This window comes from Artemia franciscana, chromosome 8 (assembly GCF_032884065.1).
Source record: "Artemia franciscana chromosome 8, ASM3288406v1, whole genome shotgun sequence".
Classification (NCBI taxonomy): Eukaryota; Metazoa; Arthropoda; class Branchiopoda; order Anostraca; family Artemiidae; genus Artemia; species Artemia franciscana.
Window position 1 is genome coordinate 12,148,998 of NC_088870.1, and position 18,299 is coordinate 12,167,296.

General features: G+C 33.7%; 1 protein-coding gene across 1 annotated transcript in view; it reads right to left on the minus strand.

Annotated features, from left to right (window-relative positions):
• Positions 1-2,355: 2,355 nt before the first annotated feature.
• Positions 2,356-18,299, minus strand: part of LOC136029988 (serine/threonine-protein phosphatase 2A 55 kDa regulatory subunit B delta isoform-like) — an 88,809-nt gene continuing 72,865 nt past the window's right edge. Inside the window, exon 9 of the mRNA XM_065708574.1 lies at positions 2,356-8,357. Within this exon, the coding sequence (XP_065564646.1) occupies positions 8,205-8,357 (153 nt within the window). The 3' untranslated portion in view covers positions 2,356-8,204. The remainder of the gene's footprint in view (positions 8,358-18,299) is intronic.

Below are 18,299 nucleotides of genomic sequence, written 5' to 3' on the forward strand. Positions count from 1 at the left end.
TATAATATGATCGCTACCCCCCTTTTACCATAAGCCTTGAAGGAACTTTTGTTTTTACTTTTTTGGGGAATTTAGAGATAATAGCATTGAAAAGAAGTTTATTTTTTATGCTTACAATATTTTTATATTCAATGTCTGTATTAAAAAAATTCCAAGTAAAAAACAACTTTAATTTCTAATCAAATTATGGAAAGACAATTTGATCATTGCGACTATCCATTGGTTGTTGCTATTATTTAACAGAAAATTTCAAGAAAACCAAAAGAACTGGCAATTTACGGTAAGGGTTTCGGTACGTCGATACATTAAACGGATCAACCTGTCTCGTCCAATTCAAATTATTTTAGTTTTTTCGGCCAAATTATTTAAAATTGATTAGGTAGTATTGCCATAGCTTACAAATCTGGGATAAGAGAGCTTTTTCAATTAAATGGGACAGAATTTCCTTCTTAAAGTTTAGGAAAGGGTGGTCCCTAAAATTATTCTAGCTCGAAAAACGCCAAAAAAACCGTTGTCATTTGATCAATTCTATGTCTTTGGGGTTCCCTATGATGCTTGGTACACACTTTGATTGAAAACCTTGCCGACACTATTTCAATTTCTTTTCAATCGAATTTCGTAGTCAAACCAAACCACAAATTCTCAATAGCTTAAAAAAAAAAAAAAGTTCCTGTTAGAATTCACTAACAGACACGTAGTTTTTGAGATGGTCAGCCGACAGTGAGGCTTGCAAAATGATTTTTAAGGTGCCGAATCTTTCAGAAAAATTATTTCAGCATAAGCGAAAAAAAAATTAATAACAAGCATGGTGATATCAAAACTTAGCATATTCAATCATTCTCAATTGACCAAAAGATTCAAGATGCGTTTCAGAAGCAATTACCATTATTTAATGTTTATTATTTGTCTCCTTCTGTAAGTGATTTTTAATGCAAACAAAAATCATTATAAATACAAAAGGGGACACACTCACACCGTAATTACAATACATTATGAGCATACAAGGGGCTGAATTTGTTGTTTCTGAATTTGCATACAAAGGGGCTGAAACGTTTCAGGGATGAGGTAATAACAAATAATTAACACTCCTCAAAGATCATTTTCACTTCTAGAACGAACAGTACGAGTAACTTATAAGAGTGGAAACTGGCGTGAGTATTGACAAGAGAAAACTCTCAACGCCATCTAGCGCTTGGCAACACCCGAAACTTAATAAGAAGAATTAATTTAGTTTGTGTAATTGGTAAAATTAGATTAGTACTAATAATAAGTACTTAATTTCAGTTCTTGACAAAAGAAAAAAATGTTTGGGCAAATGATTGGTGTAGGAGAGGGGGGCTGGTTGACCACAGGAACTTCTTTTTACGAATCCAATTAGCCCCCTCCGAGGTTTATATGATCACCCTTTTTATAAAAAAAAATCTAACATGCCCCCAGGTCATAGTTTACAGCCCCTGTCCTGAGGGTTGTCATCCTCAGTCATAATTTCCAGACCTTTAAACTACATTGAGCAAAATAGCTATTTTAAAATTTTTATTCGATGTGTATGGGAAAATGATTGACGTGGAGGGGGGAAGGCTGGATGTCCTCTAATCACTTTTGAATGTTAAAAAGGGCATTGGCCCTCTCAATTTCTAAATGAATGAGCTCTTTTTGAAGTTTCTACGACATTTCTTTCTATAAGAAGTACCCTGGTCTAAAAGAACATAAACAAATAATACATTGTGCCCACATCGCTCTTTACTTAGGCAGCGCAATTGCGCTACCTATGATATTTTTGTTTTGAGATCTCTATCATACAGCATTGAAAGTGCCGATTAGACCAGGTAAACCTCCCCCCCCCTAAAATTCAGCTTATGGGCGCCCATACACAATACTATTTCCTGGTGTAAAAAAAAACAATCTTGTTAGGCCACGAATTTGGGAAATTGTTATAGGGCCTTGAATTTAGGAAAAAATTATGTGAATGACGACAAATTACTTAGAATAGTTATGATAAATATTGCTGCAGATGAATGTGCTGTGCTAAATTTTGTAGAAAGCAAATGACAACTTAATTATCGATAGTATAGAATAATCAGTTGGCCGGAACATGCAAGAAGACTTGCTGAATAAAATAAATGAAGCTAAAACTGTTTTGCAATTGTTTTTTACAAACAAAAAAAGAAACCCGTCCTCCTTTTCACGGAGCGAAAATCGGTGCCTTGGTACTTGCAAATAAAACCTGCAAAGTATTTTCTTTGCTGCTTTTCATCGGTATCTGTAACAAAGAGTTTTTGAATTTTTGCATCTGAACTACCAACTCTAAAACCCTTAACGAAAAAAAAAAAAAAAAAAAAAAAAGTAAAAACAAAATCGCATTTTACAAGTATATTCGTATAAAAAAAGAAGATTTACAATAACATTTATGCTTATACAGACTGTTACGAAAATCAAGATCTGACTTTAATTTCCTAAAGGCTATAACATAACATTAATGTAGGTAAAAAAATCTACTTCCCCAGTTAATTCCTTGGGTAGTTGCAAAAAAATGCAAAAACAATTGAATCATTAAAAATCCAACGAACATTGGCGTCAATTCACAGATACCAAAAAGCCATGTTTCAATGAAAACATCAAAAAATTGTAAATTTTTTTCATTCTAGTGGGGGGGAGGAGATGGTAAATGTCCCTTCCCCCGATTGACGCCCTTACCAATAAGTGAACATTCAAGATGGTTTAGATTGTTTCCAGCTAGGTAGGCTCTTGAACTGCACAGACTAGTCTGAATTGAGCTACATCTTCACAGCGGTTCTTCTCAAATAAAACGCACTGCAAGACCGACTGTACTTTCAAACAGTGGGCCCATGCAAAAGTCATTCTGCACTATAACTTGCCGAACTATTGCTCAACACCTACTTTTCCGAGGCAGTCTAAAAAAAAAAGTTAAAGGAATTTTGACTCAGACCCTAAAGAAGCAAGAAAAACAAGTCGAAATGACTTGATCTTGTGCAGACTACGATATCAATGCATATCTTCACTATTGGTAAAAAAAAAAGTCAAGGAAGCTCAATTAAGAACAATATAATGTTTAGATTTTTTTTTTTGGGGGGGGGGGAATTGCTCAGTAAAATTACCGACTTATTCTTATCCACGATTCTGGACAGAATCAATGACCCCACAAAAGCATTTGACTTTACAACCAATAAGAAGATACCATAAGAAAGGTTAATTTTCTAGAGACAGTGTGAACCATGGTATCAAATTCTTAATTCCTATTAAGAATTTGTCTTAATTTCCAAGATTTGAATCTCCTAAGATTTCCTAGATTTGAATTTCTTAAGAATTTGCCTAGTTCATATAATTCACTAAGTCTTGAAACGATTACAATAAAATATATTGGCGTTTTAAGGATGGGGAAGGGCAAGATGAGTTTTAACTGTGACAATTATATCAACTTTTTTTTTGCTGCTTTTACAAAACTTCAAGCAGACATTACAAGTGCTGACTACTAATAGAAAAGTTATACTCTCATAAAAACCAATGATATAACCGCAATCCTCAAATTTATTCAATATTAATATCAGTGTCAATCCCTAAAGATAGGAGCAGGCAATAATATTCTTACTCGGTAATAAATGAACATTCTTACAAAATCAAAAACTTAAGAACAAATCTGAAGAAACACATTCTCCCCTAATAGATGTAGGTAGATATAATAAATATATAGATTTCTAGATATAATAAAAAATTACTAATTTATTAATTATTCACCAGATTATATAGGTTTATTATAGATACAATAAAACGAATTATCACTGTGTAATTGTACTCCCTCCCCCCTTGGGCTATCTCAACCACCACAGTCAAGATTTACAGACATTAATCTCTCAACATTTCGGTTCCATGAAATTTTCTCGAATCAAATAAGCACGTTCAAGCCAATTCAAGTAAGCACACTAATACAAATTGAGTATGCAAAGCCAAGTTACAAAACATTATCGACCACCATCAGCATGTTTACAAAAATCTCATTTGACTCTTCGATTGAAAGTGTCTCATTTCGAAACCGCTTGAATTTGGAGCTTTTCAGCCTCACAGTAACTTATTCAACGAAGCTTTAACGTGATGTAACATTTAACGAAAATGTCACAACACGCCATTTGAATTACCCTACTCCAACCACCTGGTATTTCTTCCCACTTCTATGTTTGCTATTTTATTCAACCGTGCTTTAACCGAGAAAACACATATCTACCTAATCATTTGTTGTCTTAGGAATTACTTTTAGGCGGATGGCCTTTCGGATACATTACTTCTTTCTTATCGTTTCTTAAACTTGCTGAGAAGTCCAACAATTTTTTGTTTAAGACGACCTCCGCGTAATTAATGAAACTTGATTACTCTTTACTATACACCAAGAGCTTAGTTTCTCATATTGTTCCTTTTGTTTTCTTTCTTTGAATTCTCTTCTCTTTTGTTGTATATCCAAGATTCACAAAAACAATGGCCCTTTGACAGACAAACTCGCGGCATATGACCAACTCACATTATGTTAATTTATTTATCCCTAATGTAAAGGATTTTGACGGTGTTCAATTTCCGGTATTTGAGCAACGCTAATAAAACAATTTCGATCCAAAAACGACCCACGTGTGCTGGTCTTCAACCAGAAGACATAACAAAAAAAGAAACATAATACAACGGGTAGTTTATTTTTTGTTGGAGGGGGGGCAGAGGAGATACGTTCCCTGGGCTCAAAATCTTCACAGAAGCAAAACTTTGAATAAATATAATTTTGTATTTGAAATTTTATTTTTTATTAAAATAAAACAGAGGACGTTAAGTCCTCTTAAAAGTCCCCGTTAAACTTAAAGGTCCACGTTCTTTAAGGGTATTAACCCTTCTGGTTGCTGACGTCATAATTAAATGTTAAATGCGAGGACAAATAACCTGCTTTGGTAGATACGAAGATCTTTCACAGCTTTAGATTAAATTAAAGCTCAGCTTTTCCTTTTTAGCATTGGTTTAGTTCTGTCAGACTAGAAGAATTTGCAATTTACCTCTTTGCAACACAAAAGATGATTTCGGGGCATTTTAGCTGTTCAATAAGACAAAGATCGTTTTATACCACTCGCAAAATCATATTCGTATAAAACGTAAGCCGTTTATAATTACTATGAATGAAATATTTACCCTGAGAGTTCCCGCAGTTGCTTTTCTTCCAGATACAAAATAGACGAAAAGAAAAGACGAATTTTTCATATCTCATAAGCCAGATGTACCCACTTAACACAAACATAGACTGAGCAAAAGCCCAAAACAATTATGTTCTACGATACTTTTTTTTCGAAATTTCCAACGAATGCCTTTCTTGTTATTTCAATGCTCCTGATACACCAACAATCACAAATACGTAACATAAAACGGATGAAATCTGACATAGAATCGTAAGAAAGGGGTGTGTCGTAACTTGGATTAAGAGGGTTCACCAATCGCCTTGCAATATACTAGATGAATCCAACACAAATTACAATTTTTACAAGAAATCTTTTTTTTTGGAAACTTCATCGTCTGGCCATTTTGTGGATTAAGAAAAGCGATTTTAACAAGGAAGACAAAAAAAAGACAAAAAAAAAAGACGAAGCTACGTCTCTACTAAACTGGCGATATAATAAGACGATGAATTTTGTTCCAAATAAAGTTCAATATCAGATGTTCCAATAATACATGGAATGCTGTTTGGATCGTTAAGATCGGATAGTTCGTCTTCTTGAATAAATTTCGCGTGCGTCATAGATACTGAAAACGAGCCCATCCCTTGAAAATGATATAATTTGCTCTTTGAAGTGCAATAGAAACTAGATTAATGTGACGTCATTCCCATGAAAAATGTTTTTTCAAAATTCAAACTTTAAACGAATTTTCTCAAACTCACAACCTATCTAGATCTTTTTTTTTTCAGACCAGAAAATTTCAGTAATATATTTTCTTTCAAGTTATCCCATTAGATATTATTTATTTTCATTTTTTGGAGGTTAGAAAAGACGACATAATAAAGACTGCCTAAATTAGGACATTCCTAATCTTAGAATGTATTGCAAATACTCTTTCACTGTTTTGTTTCTCTGAAGAACTCGAGTTACGAGCCCTTTCTACCCCAGAAAGAGGTTAATTGTAACAAATTATTTAAAGTCTTGATAATTTGAGAAAGAAGCGCCCGCCCCAGAAGGAAACCCTCCCATATAGTAAGTCCCTGTTGACAGGATAACATAATAATGTTATACATGCATTATTATTCATTATTAAACCAATCGTGGCTGGGGCTTTTACAGCAAAGCCGAACATTTAGAAACTGAAAAATAATTTAATAGATAAGATAGAACTTGAGCAAAAACAGAATTTAACAATGATTTTCTACAATGAAAATGTACAATATTACCTTAGTCTTAAAAAAACTTAATAATTACTTGATAGAGTAAGCTTGCTAAACCAGAATAAAAAAAAATCTATTCTATCTATTCCTGTCTCTTTCTTGTTTTTGTTTATGTTTTTGGAATTGACAGAAGGAAAGAGACGTCGTTCCTTCAAATTTCAGATCCCAATACCAATCCGCCCAAGAGCAGTCTCATAATGTTCCTACAACCCAACCTCAAAGTTATAACGCGCAGTTGCTGAAATCTTAACAAAACATACTATTTTTTGCATTCAAGCACCCTATTATGCATAAAAAAGGTTCTTATCCCCTCCCGTATCCATGAAATATGAGTTGCGTTTATCTATACTTTTTTCTACCTTTGAAGGAACTGAGTAAAATACCACCGATCACTTATTCATATAGCCTTTGAGGAAAGTACAAGTCAGAGAAATAAGCAATCACCAGTGACTATAAATACAATTAGCGAATATCGTCATCTATTCACATATAAAACAGTTAGAAGTCAATGCTCTCACGGGTTTTATGACAGTGTCACTTCAATTTGAAACTTATCAGGTGTGCTTCCTATACTATGTAATTCTGCAATATTATACTCATTTCGTTCTTACATAGTCATATATTTGTATATATTTATTTCATATGTATTACGAACTAGTGACAATCAAAGGGAAATGTGTCTTAAAAAGAGCCAATTTCTGGCAGAAGTTGAATTTTCCTTTAGTAATCGGATTTCCCGTCGCCTGGTATTTTTTGTATTTTTGTTTTCTTTATTACTATTAATTGGAGACTGGTTATCGGTAGGAGCCGAATTTCACTTTGGCAGCTCGATTTCCTGTCGCCTGGTATTTTTTTTTTTTTTAGTTTTCTTTATTATTATTATTTGACTATATATATAATGCACAATTCATATGCATAACGCACTTGTGTAGTTCAAGGAAAAAATTTTCTCTTTAAGAGACTGGTTTCCGGCAGGAGCCAAAATTCACTTTGGCAACGGGATTTTCGTCGACTGGTATCTTCTTATTATCGTTTACTTTATTATTATTTTTGTCTATAAGTATAACGCAAAATTCATATGCCAAACGCACTTTAAGTGAAAAATTATCTCTTTAAAAAGACTGGTTACCGGCAGGAGCCAAATTTCAATTAGGTAACCGGATTTCCCATCAGCCGGTAAAATATCTTATTATTTGGACGAATATTCAATTCACTTCAGTTTCAAACCAGAGCGAAAAAATTCACTTCTCCGAGAGGTAAAATTGATTTAAATTTAACAAAAATTGCCTGTTCAAAGGATGTACTATAAACTACACAATACAAATATAATTTTATTCTTTTATAGCAAGGTTTTCAGACTTATCCTGATTTTTTTTTTTTTTTAGGAAAAAAGATAACAAGCCTCCCTACCCTGAAAACGTCAACGCCTGTATGAAACTATAAGAAAATTACAAAAGTTACGGCAAGTTCGAGTTTCACAAATTAAATAGTTCACAGGTTTCCGTCCCTTTTCTATAATTATATATACTTTTTATAGGGTTAAAACATTCTAGAAACCTTTCTCACATTTCCATTACTGCCATAGACCACCCACCAGAGCCAAAAACTAGGTATGCGCAACAAAAACATGGTAGATGCATTAGGGCCCCTGGACAATTCCTTCCACAAATATCGTCCCAATAGGAAGAACTTCCTATTTCCAAAATAGATTTTATGTAGTATCACCCCACGCATTTTGAGCATCGAGCACTATCTACAGTTCATAGCCTATATATCTTCATGCCCTTTTTCACAATCGATCTTGAAACAAATACAAATTGTTGGTAGCCGCCACTGCTATTATGTTCTCGCTAGGGTGCCAAGCAGTATGTAATATCTTCTTATTGTAATCCAAATTATCGGAGCTGATCTCGTCTTTTCTCCTCTTCCCGGTGGTGCATAGCTAAAATGAAAATAAACTAAATTTGGGGTATGGAAACATCGCATAATTTTCGCTGGATATAAACCCGCCTCCCAGGACACGGCCCTAAAGATATTCACGTCATTTTTTTTCTATTTATGCTCTTGGATAAAAAGAACGAGGAGAGTTCACTGGGGTAAGCTTAAATTACTGGTTCACACCATACACGTCATATTCCTTCACCATAAATGATCACTTCACGCCTTAAAGTCACACCATATATTTTCTCAGTCCGACACCTGTCTTTGAAATAACATTTTGGATAGAAATAAGTAAACGGAGGCTTAGATAGGTTTTTCAGCACTCGTATGCAATATCACCCTCCACAAAAAAAAATATACCCTGAGGATTAAAAAAAAAACTTTCTCTAAATGAATTCTAAACACATACTGTAGCCTAGTTGAAATTTGTACCCCCTTACCCCCATCTAGCAACGCCACTAATACAGTTTCGCCAGGTATCCCCAATCAGAATAAATTTGAAATTCCAATACTTCAATTTCAGATGAAACCTGTCACACCCCAAAAATAACAAGAGCTAAGAGCTCATATGGCACTTGTGACGAGGCAAGAAGAGGTAAGAGCCAAGAAATCATATGGTATGAGCTCTAACAAAATTCTATGAATCAATAGATTGATTTAAAAGGAAAATAAAAGGCTTAATGCCGGTCAGGATTTAAAATAAGAGCTCTGAGTCACGATGTCATTCTAAATATCAAAATTCAATAAGATCCGATCACCCGCTCGTAAGTTATAAATCCCTAATTTTTTCTAATTTTTCCTCTCCCTTTAGCCCCCCAGATGGTCGAATCTGGGAAAACGACTTTATCAAGTCAAACTGTACAGCTCCCTGACACACCTATCAATTTTCATCGTCCTAGCACAGCCCAGGGCCCAGGGGCAGGCGTTGTAGTAATACTCTGGGGGCATATATGGTTTTTATGGAAGGGATGCTCGTAAGAACTTCAGAGAGGGCTCATTTGATTGGAAATTGAAAGTTCTAGTTCACTTTTTAAGAGTCAAAAGTGATCAAAGGGCAGCTAGCCCCTCCCAGGCCCTTTTTCCACAAATGCATCAGATAAAAATTTTGATATGGACTTTTTTTTAAAAAAAATTCAAAGGTCAGATAAAAAAAACTCCGGTGTCGACATAGCCCCACAGGACCCACGGCAGACATTGTAAGTTGTGCCCTGGGGGCATATATAATTCTTGTGGAAGGAAGGGATGCTCGCATATACTTCAGAGAGGGCTCATATGTTTGGAAAGTGAAAGTTCTAGTTCACTTTTTAAGAGTCATAAGAAATCGGAGGGCAACTAGCAAACCCCTACCCCTCGCCTTTTACCCCAAATGCATCAGAAAAAATTTTGAGACAGCCATTTAGCTAAAAATTGTTAGAAGGTTAGATAATAAGAACTCTGGTGTCAACACCCCCCCCCCCAGGGCCAGGGGGCAGTCACCGTAAGTCATGATCTGGGGGCATATATGGTGTTTATGGAAGGGATGTTTGAATCAAGTTCAGAGGGCTCATTTGATTGGAAACTGAAAGTTCTACTTCACTTTTTAAGAGTCAAAAGAGATACGACGGCAATTAACCCCCCCCCCCTTTCCCTCCAAACCCACCGGATAAAAATCTTGAGACTTTTTTAAAAACAATATTTCAAACATCAGATAACAAAAACTCTGGGGTCGACACCACCCACCAGAGCCCGAAGGCAAGTATTGTAAGTTATGCCCAAGGGCATATAAGGGTTTTTACGTAAGGGGTGTTTTTTTAGTCAAAAGTGATCGTAGGGTGTCTGCCCCCCCCGTACACACACCCTCTTTCCCCCAAATGCATCCGATCAACATCTTGAGATAGCCAGTTTGTTTGAAATAGTCCAACGATCAGATAACAAAACTTAGGGGTCGACATACCCCACCCCCAGGACCCCGGGGAAGGGTTGTAACTTATACCCCTGGGGCAAATAGTTTTTTATAGAAACTGTTGTCATATAAACTTCGGAGGGGACTCAAATGACTAGAAATTGAAAGTTCTAATTCCGTTATAAGAATCAGAAGTGATCCGATGGTAACTAACCCCCAAGAATAGGTTGTGAGATTTTTACTATAAGACTACTATTGAAAATGCAATATATAAGGTGATAGTACAAAAATCCTCTCTAAAAATCCCTTCCTCAAAATCCTTTCATGTACCAAGCAAGTAATCAAGTTAGTTTATTTATAACCGGCAATAATGCAGAAATGAAGTCGGAGTAAAAAAAAAAACGCAAGGAACCCAAAATATTAAAACCTGAAAGGAAATACAAATAAATTTGGATCTCCAATTAAGCTAGACGAAAATAGCGACGAAGACCACACCGCCTTTCCATAACAAACAAATACAACGTAGAGACAATATCCACAGAAATAATTTCCACTGTCTTGAAATTTTCCCTATTGTCTCTACGTTGTATTTGTTTGCTATGGAAAGGCAGTGTGGTCTTCGTCGCTATTTTTGTCTAGCTTATGGGGAGCAGCTGACCTATGATATCTTTTATTTTATTAGTCTAGGTAAAAAACATGCTAATATTATCAATCAACTAAATTTTTTAGAATCCTGTAGAAATGAAAACCTTATTCCCAAGTCTTTAAGATATAAATTACATTTAAATACCCGGAAAGAAGGGCAATTTGCCCATACACTACAGTTAAAAACCCTAGTCCATATTATTAAGGACAAACAACAGAAACGACATATTTCTTCAGAGAGAAAATCGTTGGAAACTTTTTTGCTGGAAAACCTGTCCACCGTTGATTTTGCTCAAGTTGTTAGATTAGAAAGGAATTTGTTTAGCCACGATTTTCGCCTGTCCAAGGAACGCCTCTATAAAAAATTGGAAGGCTTACGAAACGAATCTTCGATGAGAAACCCTATTTATTCTCCAAGATTCACTCCTGGACCTGCTATCGTTAACCTCTCTTCTAAAACATTGGAACCCCAGGAAATCGAAACACTAGAAAAAGGTCCAAAATTTTCTTTTCTACCGAAACAGGTTCCTGTGGCAGATATAGTTTCCTCTCTAGAGTCCGCTTTGCATAAACACTATCCTTCTGTCTCTAACCTGGATGAAGTTAGATCTGGTCTTATAAATATCCTCTATAACAGCCAAAAAAGTTTAAGCCTCCTACCAATTCCACACCGGAAAATTTGCATGACATAAAAATACTATCTAATCTCCGAAAAGATCCTTCTATTATAATAACTAAAGCAGACAAAAGCAATTCACTTGTTGTCATGAATACGACAGACTATGACAACAAAATTCTTTCGCATTTAAATGACACAATTACATATCAAACAATAACTCATGATCCTACTGATCAGTTCACTAATAATATTATAAATGCATTAAAGCAGCTAAAACAAAATGGTAAAATCACCCCACAACTATACAATAAATTTTTTCCCCGTGGTAGTTTCTGTCCTAAACTCTACGGTTTACCAAAAATACATAAACAAGGTATTCCCTTAAGACCTATCGTAGCTTGTACTAAAGCCCCCGCTGCCAATATTGGAAAATGGCTTTGTACAGCTTTCAAACCTTTATTGTATTCTCAAAATTCCTATATTCGTAACTCGGCAGATTTGGTTAAAAAACTTAGCAACACAAGTATTTCAGAAAACACAATAGTTAGTAGTTTCGACATTGTTTCAATGTATACAAATATAGATGTAACTATTTCAGAGGAATTATTAAAAAACAAAATAGAAGAAAATTACCACTTGATCGAGACTCACTTTAATTCAAATCACCCCCCACAAGTTAAAATAGCAGTTGTAACTTCCCTCATTGATCGTGCCCTGAATATTTGCTCCAATTCATATATAAATGCAGAAATAAACTTTATCAGAGATATTCTTTTTGGTAATGGATACCCCATTCCTTTTGTCAATAAAATAATTAACCATAGAATAAAAAGACATTCTTGTAAAATCGAAGAAGATACTTCACAATGTGAGGCTACTGATAAGCCCTCAAATATTGTCTATCTTCCATATATCCCAAAGATCACAACAAAATTAAAAAATATTTGCACAAAAAATAATCTGTACGTAATTTTTACTAATAATTTTAAAATCATCAATTTCTTAAACTCGGGTAAAGATAAGACCCCAGTTACTCGCCAAAGAGGGGTCTATCAAATACCATGTGATTGCGGAAAATACTATGTCGGCAGGACCCATCAGAATCTAGACAAACAGTTACAACAGCATAAAAATGACATAGAAAAGGCCTTAATTTATAATAGTTCCAACAACTCCTTTGATTCTGCTTTAGGTTGGCATATATTTAATAATCCGTCCCACATGATACTTTTTGAAAACTCTTCACTCATTAGTAATGATTTGGGAATAAAACAGGTGGTTCGAGAATCAATCGAAATTAATCTCAAAATAAATAATAATATTTCTTTGAACAGGGACTTGGGGGAATACTCACTAAATTCTTTATACTCAAACTTAATTAAAAATGATCTAACAAAATATTTTACTAAACCCATTTATAATAGTACTGAACCAACTGCGAAAAGGCCTTTGAGACAGGCTGCTAAACAAGCAAGATTAGCTTTAAGAAATTGCATCTAATCATTTTATTCTCTTCAGTTTGAATGAGCTTATATTCTCATTTCATTCCTTTCGCCAGTCCTGGTTGAACTTCGTTGAAGTAAGGATGCTAGGGCTATTTTTAAAAAAAAGTTTTAAAAAGTGTTTTTAATTATTCAGTTTTAATCCTCACAATTTGATGTAAGTTCTTTTATATATATATATATATATATATATATATATATATATATATATATATATATATATATATATATATATATATATATATATATATATATATATATATATATATATATATATATATATATATATATATATATATATATATATATATATATATAGTTTCTCTCTTATTCTTGTATTGTGCTGAAGACGGCCCTTGGACATAGGGCCGAAATATCTACAGAAATAATTTCCACTGTCTTGAAATTTTCCCTATTGTCTCTACGTTGTATTTGATCTCCAATTTAGAAGAACATTTTTAATGTGTTCACACAAAAACGTTTAATAACCATAAATATTATGCAACATGTTCATCAACTATTACTATTACAAGAAAAGTTTCAAATGCTGCGCATACCAAGTACAAAGAATGGAGTCATCCAAAAACAACACAAGGAATTTCTTTTAAAAGAGAGTATGATATTTTCAAGCTTAATTTTTCAAAATACACTTGAACGTTATTTATATATCTGAGGTCCTTACGGTTGCCCGAGTTGGGGAAAGTGAGAGGAAAATTTATTGCTTTTTACGAGGAAGTGTGAAGGGCAAAGGGTCTTCAGAAAGAAATTTTTGGAGTACATGAAAGGGATGAATCTCGGGTGGAAAAATGGTTCGGAAATGGGTGTTTTATTAGTATTATGAATCTGGTGCAGTTTATTCGTGTGGGTTTAACCCATCGTGAGGGTGTTATGTGATAACTTTGTTTGTTCGTCTGTATTAGTGTTTTTGAATGGTTTTCTGTACTTTAATCGTATACATCAATTAAATCCTTTAACTGTATTTGTATGTTGTTCTCCTTTTTTTCGTGGCTGTTTTTTTGTGCGTTAAATATACTATACTCCTCATTAGTTAAATTTTTAACACACTAATCTACTTTCTACACTTCTTTTTTCCTAAAAATTTTATGAAAGATCAAAGGTTCAGTCTTAAAACCAGGCCAAAACAAGAAAGTTACTGTAAACAAGAAAATCTCGATCTTATTTCCAGGTGACGACCTAGAACAGTGGGGTCCCAAATACTTTTCCCGGTCCACATTTCCTTTAGAATAGGCTGCACAATTACTACTAAAATGCCATTTTGAGGAACGCAACATATTATAAAATCATTATAAAATTATTATTATAATTAAAAATTATTATATAATCATTTAAACAGTTGTCCAAAAATCATTTCTTGTAACCCAGGTGAGGAATCACTAACCAGAGTTCCATGTTGGGATTTTTTTTTTTTTTTTTATTATTTTTTTTAATTAATGTATCTAGAAATGGTTATCAATTGCAAATAATGAGCAATCAATGAATAATCTTTCTGTAATTTCTGTACTCCCCAAGCGAAACCACCTTCCCAAGATGAGAAAAGGCAGGATTAGTAGGGACAGGAACAAGTAATATAGTTCATAATAACAGTTTTATGATTATATAGTATAATTCATTCCTTTAGTTCTGTGACCATCTACCTTACTTCTGCCCAAGGATAAATGGAAGATAGACTATCTATCAACAAGTGAAAATGACATCATTTTTATAAAATCCTGAAAAAGGCTTATGTCATCTTTGCCTCCCACCTCCAATTGGTCATGGCTTGATGGTAACTTGATTTTAATTCAAGTCAGTAATAACTGTAATAACAGTCAGTAATAACGTAAGTCAGTTTATAATAACAGTTAAGTAGATGTTGCAAAAAAGGAACAACCATTAGTGACATATTTATATCTAAAATCACAGAACTTCTAAAAAAAAAAAAAAAAAAAAAAAAAAAAAAAAAAAAAAAAAAAAAAAAAAAAAAAAAAAAAAAAAAAAAAAAAAATGAATAGCTAAGCATTGACCGTTTCAACAAGCATTTGACACAAGGGTGTTTCTCAGGAATTATATAGGCACTCTTGAGTAATCAAGACCTTGATAACACCCTTGACACAAATATATTAAATAACCAAACACTTTGCAAATTCTCCACTTACTACTACTACGAAAAAAGTTTGTAAGTTTACTCATACCAACAAAAATGGAGTCCTCCTAAAGCAACAACAGGAATTTCTTTTTAAAAAGCGGAATATTTTCAAGTTGTTTTTTTTTTTAATTCAAAAACACATTTTAGGTTTATACACTCTTCCTTAGTCACATTTTTCAACATACTAGTCAACTTTTTTTTACTTTTTATTATTTTTTGTGAAAGATCTTATGTTCATAATCCTAAAAATCTATCACAAATAAAATCGAAGTCAAAATCTTGCTTCCATGCGGCTATCTAGAACAGTGGGGTTCCCAATACTTTTCCGGGTCCGAATTTCTTTTTGAACAGGCTTCAAGAATACTACTAAAACAATATTTTTTGGAATGCAAGATATTATCTGATTGTATAGAATCTTTTCCAAAATTAAAATAAAAAACCTTTCTCGTACCCCAGATGGGAATGACTGATTTAACAAAAAAAAATTAATGTATCTAGAAATGATTATAAATTGCAAATAATAAGCAATCAACCAAAAAATATTTCTATAATTTATGTAGTCCCAAAGCGAAACCATCTTCACACAAAAAAAGAAAAGGCAGGATAGCAGGAACAGCAATTCTACTCCACAGTTCATGTTTACAATTGTGTCAATAATACTATATACATAAAAGAATAAGTATAACATCGTTCGACACATCAATTCACTGAACCTGGACCAGTAAGGATAGCAAATATTAAATAATTTTACAGACATACTTCAATTTTATTATACCTAAACCCAGTGGCGCCAATATATGAGAATATAGGAGTTGAGGTGGGAGGCAAAAGGTCCAGTTAGCCATAATAAATTGAAAATAGCTATGAATTAGAAATAAAAATGTATTTCTCAAAGTCGAAGGAGGGGAGGGGGGTTAATTATCTCCCCTGTCCCCCTCACCTCAATCGGCGCCCCTGAAAGAATCGTTAATACCTCAAGCAATCGATGCGTAAGTTCCTCATTAATAAAATTTTGACACTAGTCAATCTTGTTTGCAAAAATTATAAATTTTTATTTATAAAATTATAAAAAATTATAATAATTATAAAATACAAAAATTATAAAGTGGGGATTTTTCAGCTCTTCTACCCTCCATTTACAATTTGATTTCTGCTATAACGTCACTTTCAGTAACGTAACATATTAGATGATATCACAAAATCGGATTATAAAATCACTCCAAGAAAACTTTTCTTTCACCCCAGGCCACTGTTTGAAAACATTTTTATTTAAATGTCCTCAGAAACGATTAACAAGTGCAAATAGTATACAATCAAATAAAAAATCTTCCCATAATGTGTGTCGTCCCCAAACGAAACCAACTTTACAAAACATGAAAATCTAGGATTAGTAGGGACAGAAACTACTATTATAATTTTAAGGTTTATGTTAACAATCATGTAAATGATGCTTAAAAACGCCCCTCAGTGACACATTTTATGCCTCATAACATAAAACCGGTATAATAATAATGGAAAAACAGCTAAAAAAAACAAAACAAAAAAAGAAACAAAAAAAACGTAACAAGTTATCTGAATTTGAACAAAATTGTCGAGATACACATTCATCTCGTATAACGAAAGACTAATCTATAATTGAGGGTTTCAGGAATTACTGAAGAGAAAGAGCCATTACGCAAAAGCAACACAAGCGCTATGGTTTGTATGCATATGTTAACATACAGACCAAGGAGTATAGGTAACTTAAAAAAGCGGAAACTAGCGCTAGTGTCGCCTTGTTCAGTCTTATGTTTCATATTGTTCCGTTATTTGGATGTCAGCTTTTTCCTCGTTTCTGATGCCCCTTCCAAACCTTATGAAAAAACAAGGACTCATATCCAGGAAACTAACCGATCTTCACTTAAACCCTTGCTTGAATTTAGAGCTCTCTATTGTCTTTCTTGTACTTCTTTCTTTTTTTACAGTTGCACGGCCATCTTCCTGCTGTCCTATGTAATAATATATCTTTTGTTTCTGATCAATCGACTTATCATCTCCGCACTCCCAACAATTTACAGATTCTTCATACTCCATCAGTGAGGTCTGACTTCGACCCTCTGACAGCTTGCAACAGGATCTGGAACACGCTCCCAGACTTTGCACGAACCTGCCACTCGTTTGGTATGGTCAAAAATTATGTTAGAGATTTTCTAGCTAGTAAATAATTTATTTTCAGTACCCTTTGGAGTTGATGTCTCTGGATTGAGTTGGATATTTAATTGAGTTGGTGAAATCATGTGCTACCCCCTACCTAGCTTGTCATTTTTGCGGATTATTAAGGTGGGCGACTAGAACTTGTTTATATATTTTTTGCGTTGGTATTTTTTTTTCTTGCTCTTTCCCGGCCATGGAGCCTTATGGGGGAGATTGTCTTGAAGTAATTTTTGTTTTATGAAATTTATTGTTAAACAAAGAACCCAGAACTCAGAATTTACCATTTGGCGACATTTGACACTTATGTCATTATAAAAATTATCTCATAATAAAAATTAATTTAATTATTGCAATTAGTTAGATTAGAGTAGCAATAAGTCTCTGATCTCAATTCCTGACAGAAAAATGATTACAATGCTTGATAAAATACCAAGTTTCGCCAGATGCTAGATGGTGTCGACAGTTTTTTGTTGTTGTTGAAACAAGCGCCACTTCTTGCTTTTAAGTTCCCTGTACTCTTTGACACGAACAAAATGCAAAAAGGGTCTTAAAGTGGAAATATAAAACAAGGTTTCCAGCACTTTTCTTGGATCTGCGCTTTATGTATCTACTAAAATATCATTTTAGAAATGTAACACATTAGATGATCATATAAAACCCTTTCTAAAATCAATGAAAGAAAGTCTTTACACCCCAGATCATTTGCCACTGACTTAGAAGAGCATTCTTAAAAATGTATTTAGAAACAATTGTAAATTACAAATAGTAAGCAATCAACTAAAAATGTTTCCATAATTTCTATAGTCCCCAAGCGAAACCACCTTCCAAAAATCAGAAAAGGCAGGATTAGTAGGGACAAAACCTATTAAAACAACTTCTCATATAACATAAAGAATTTTACACATGAAACTGAACGTAAAATTACTGATTTGCTAGTTTAAGGGTTACATACGATC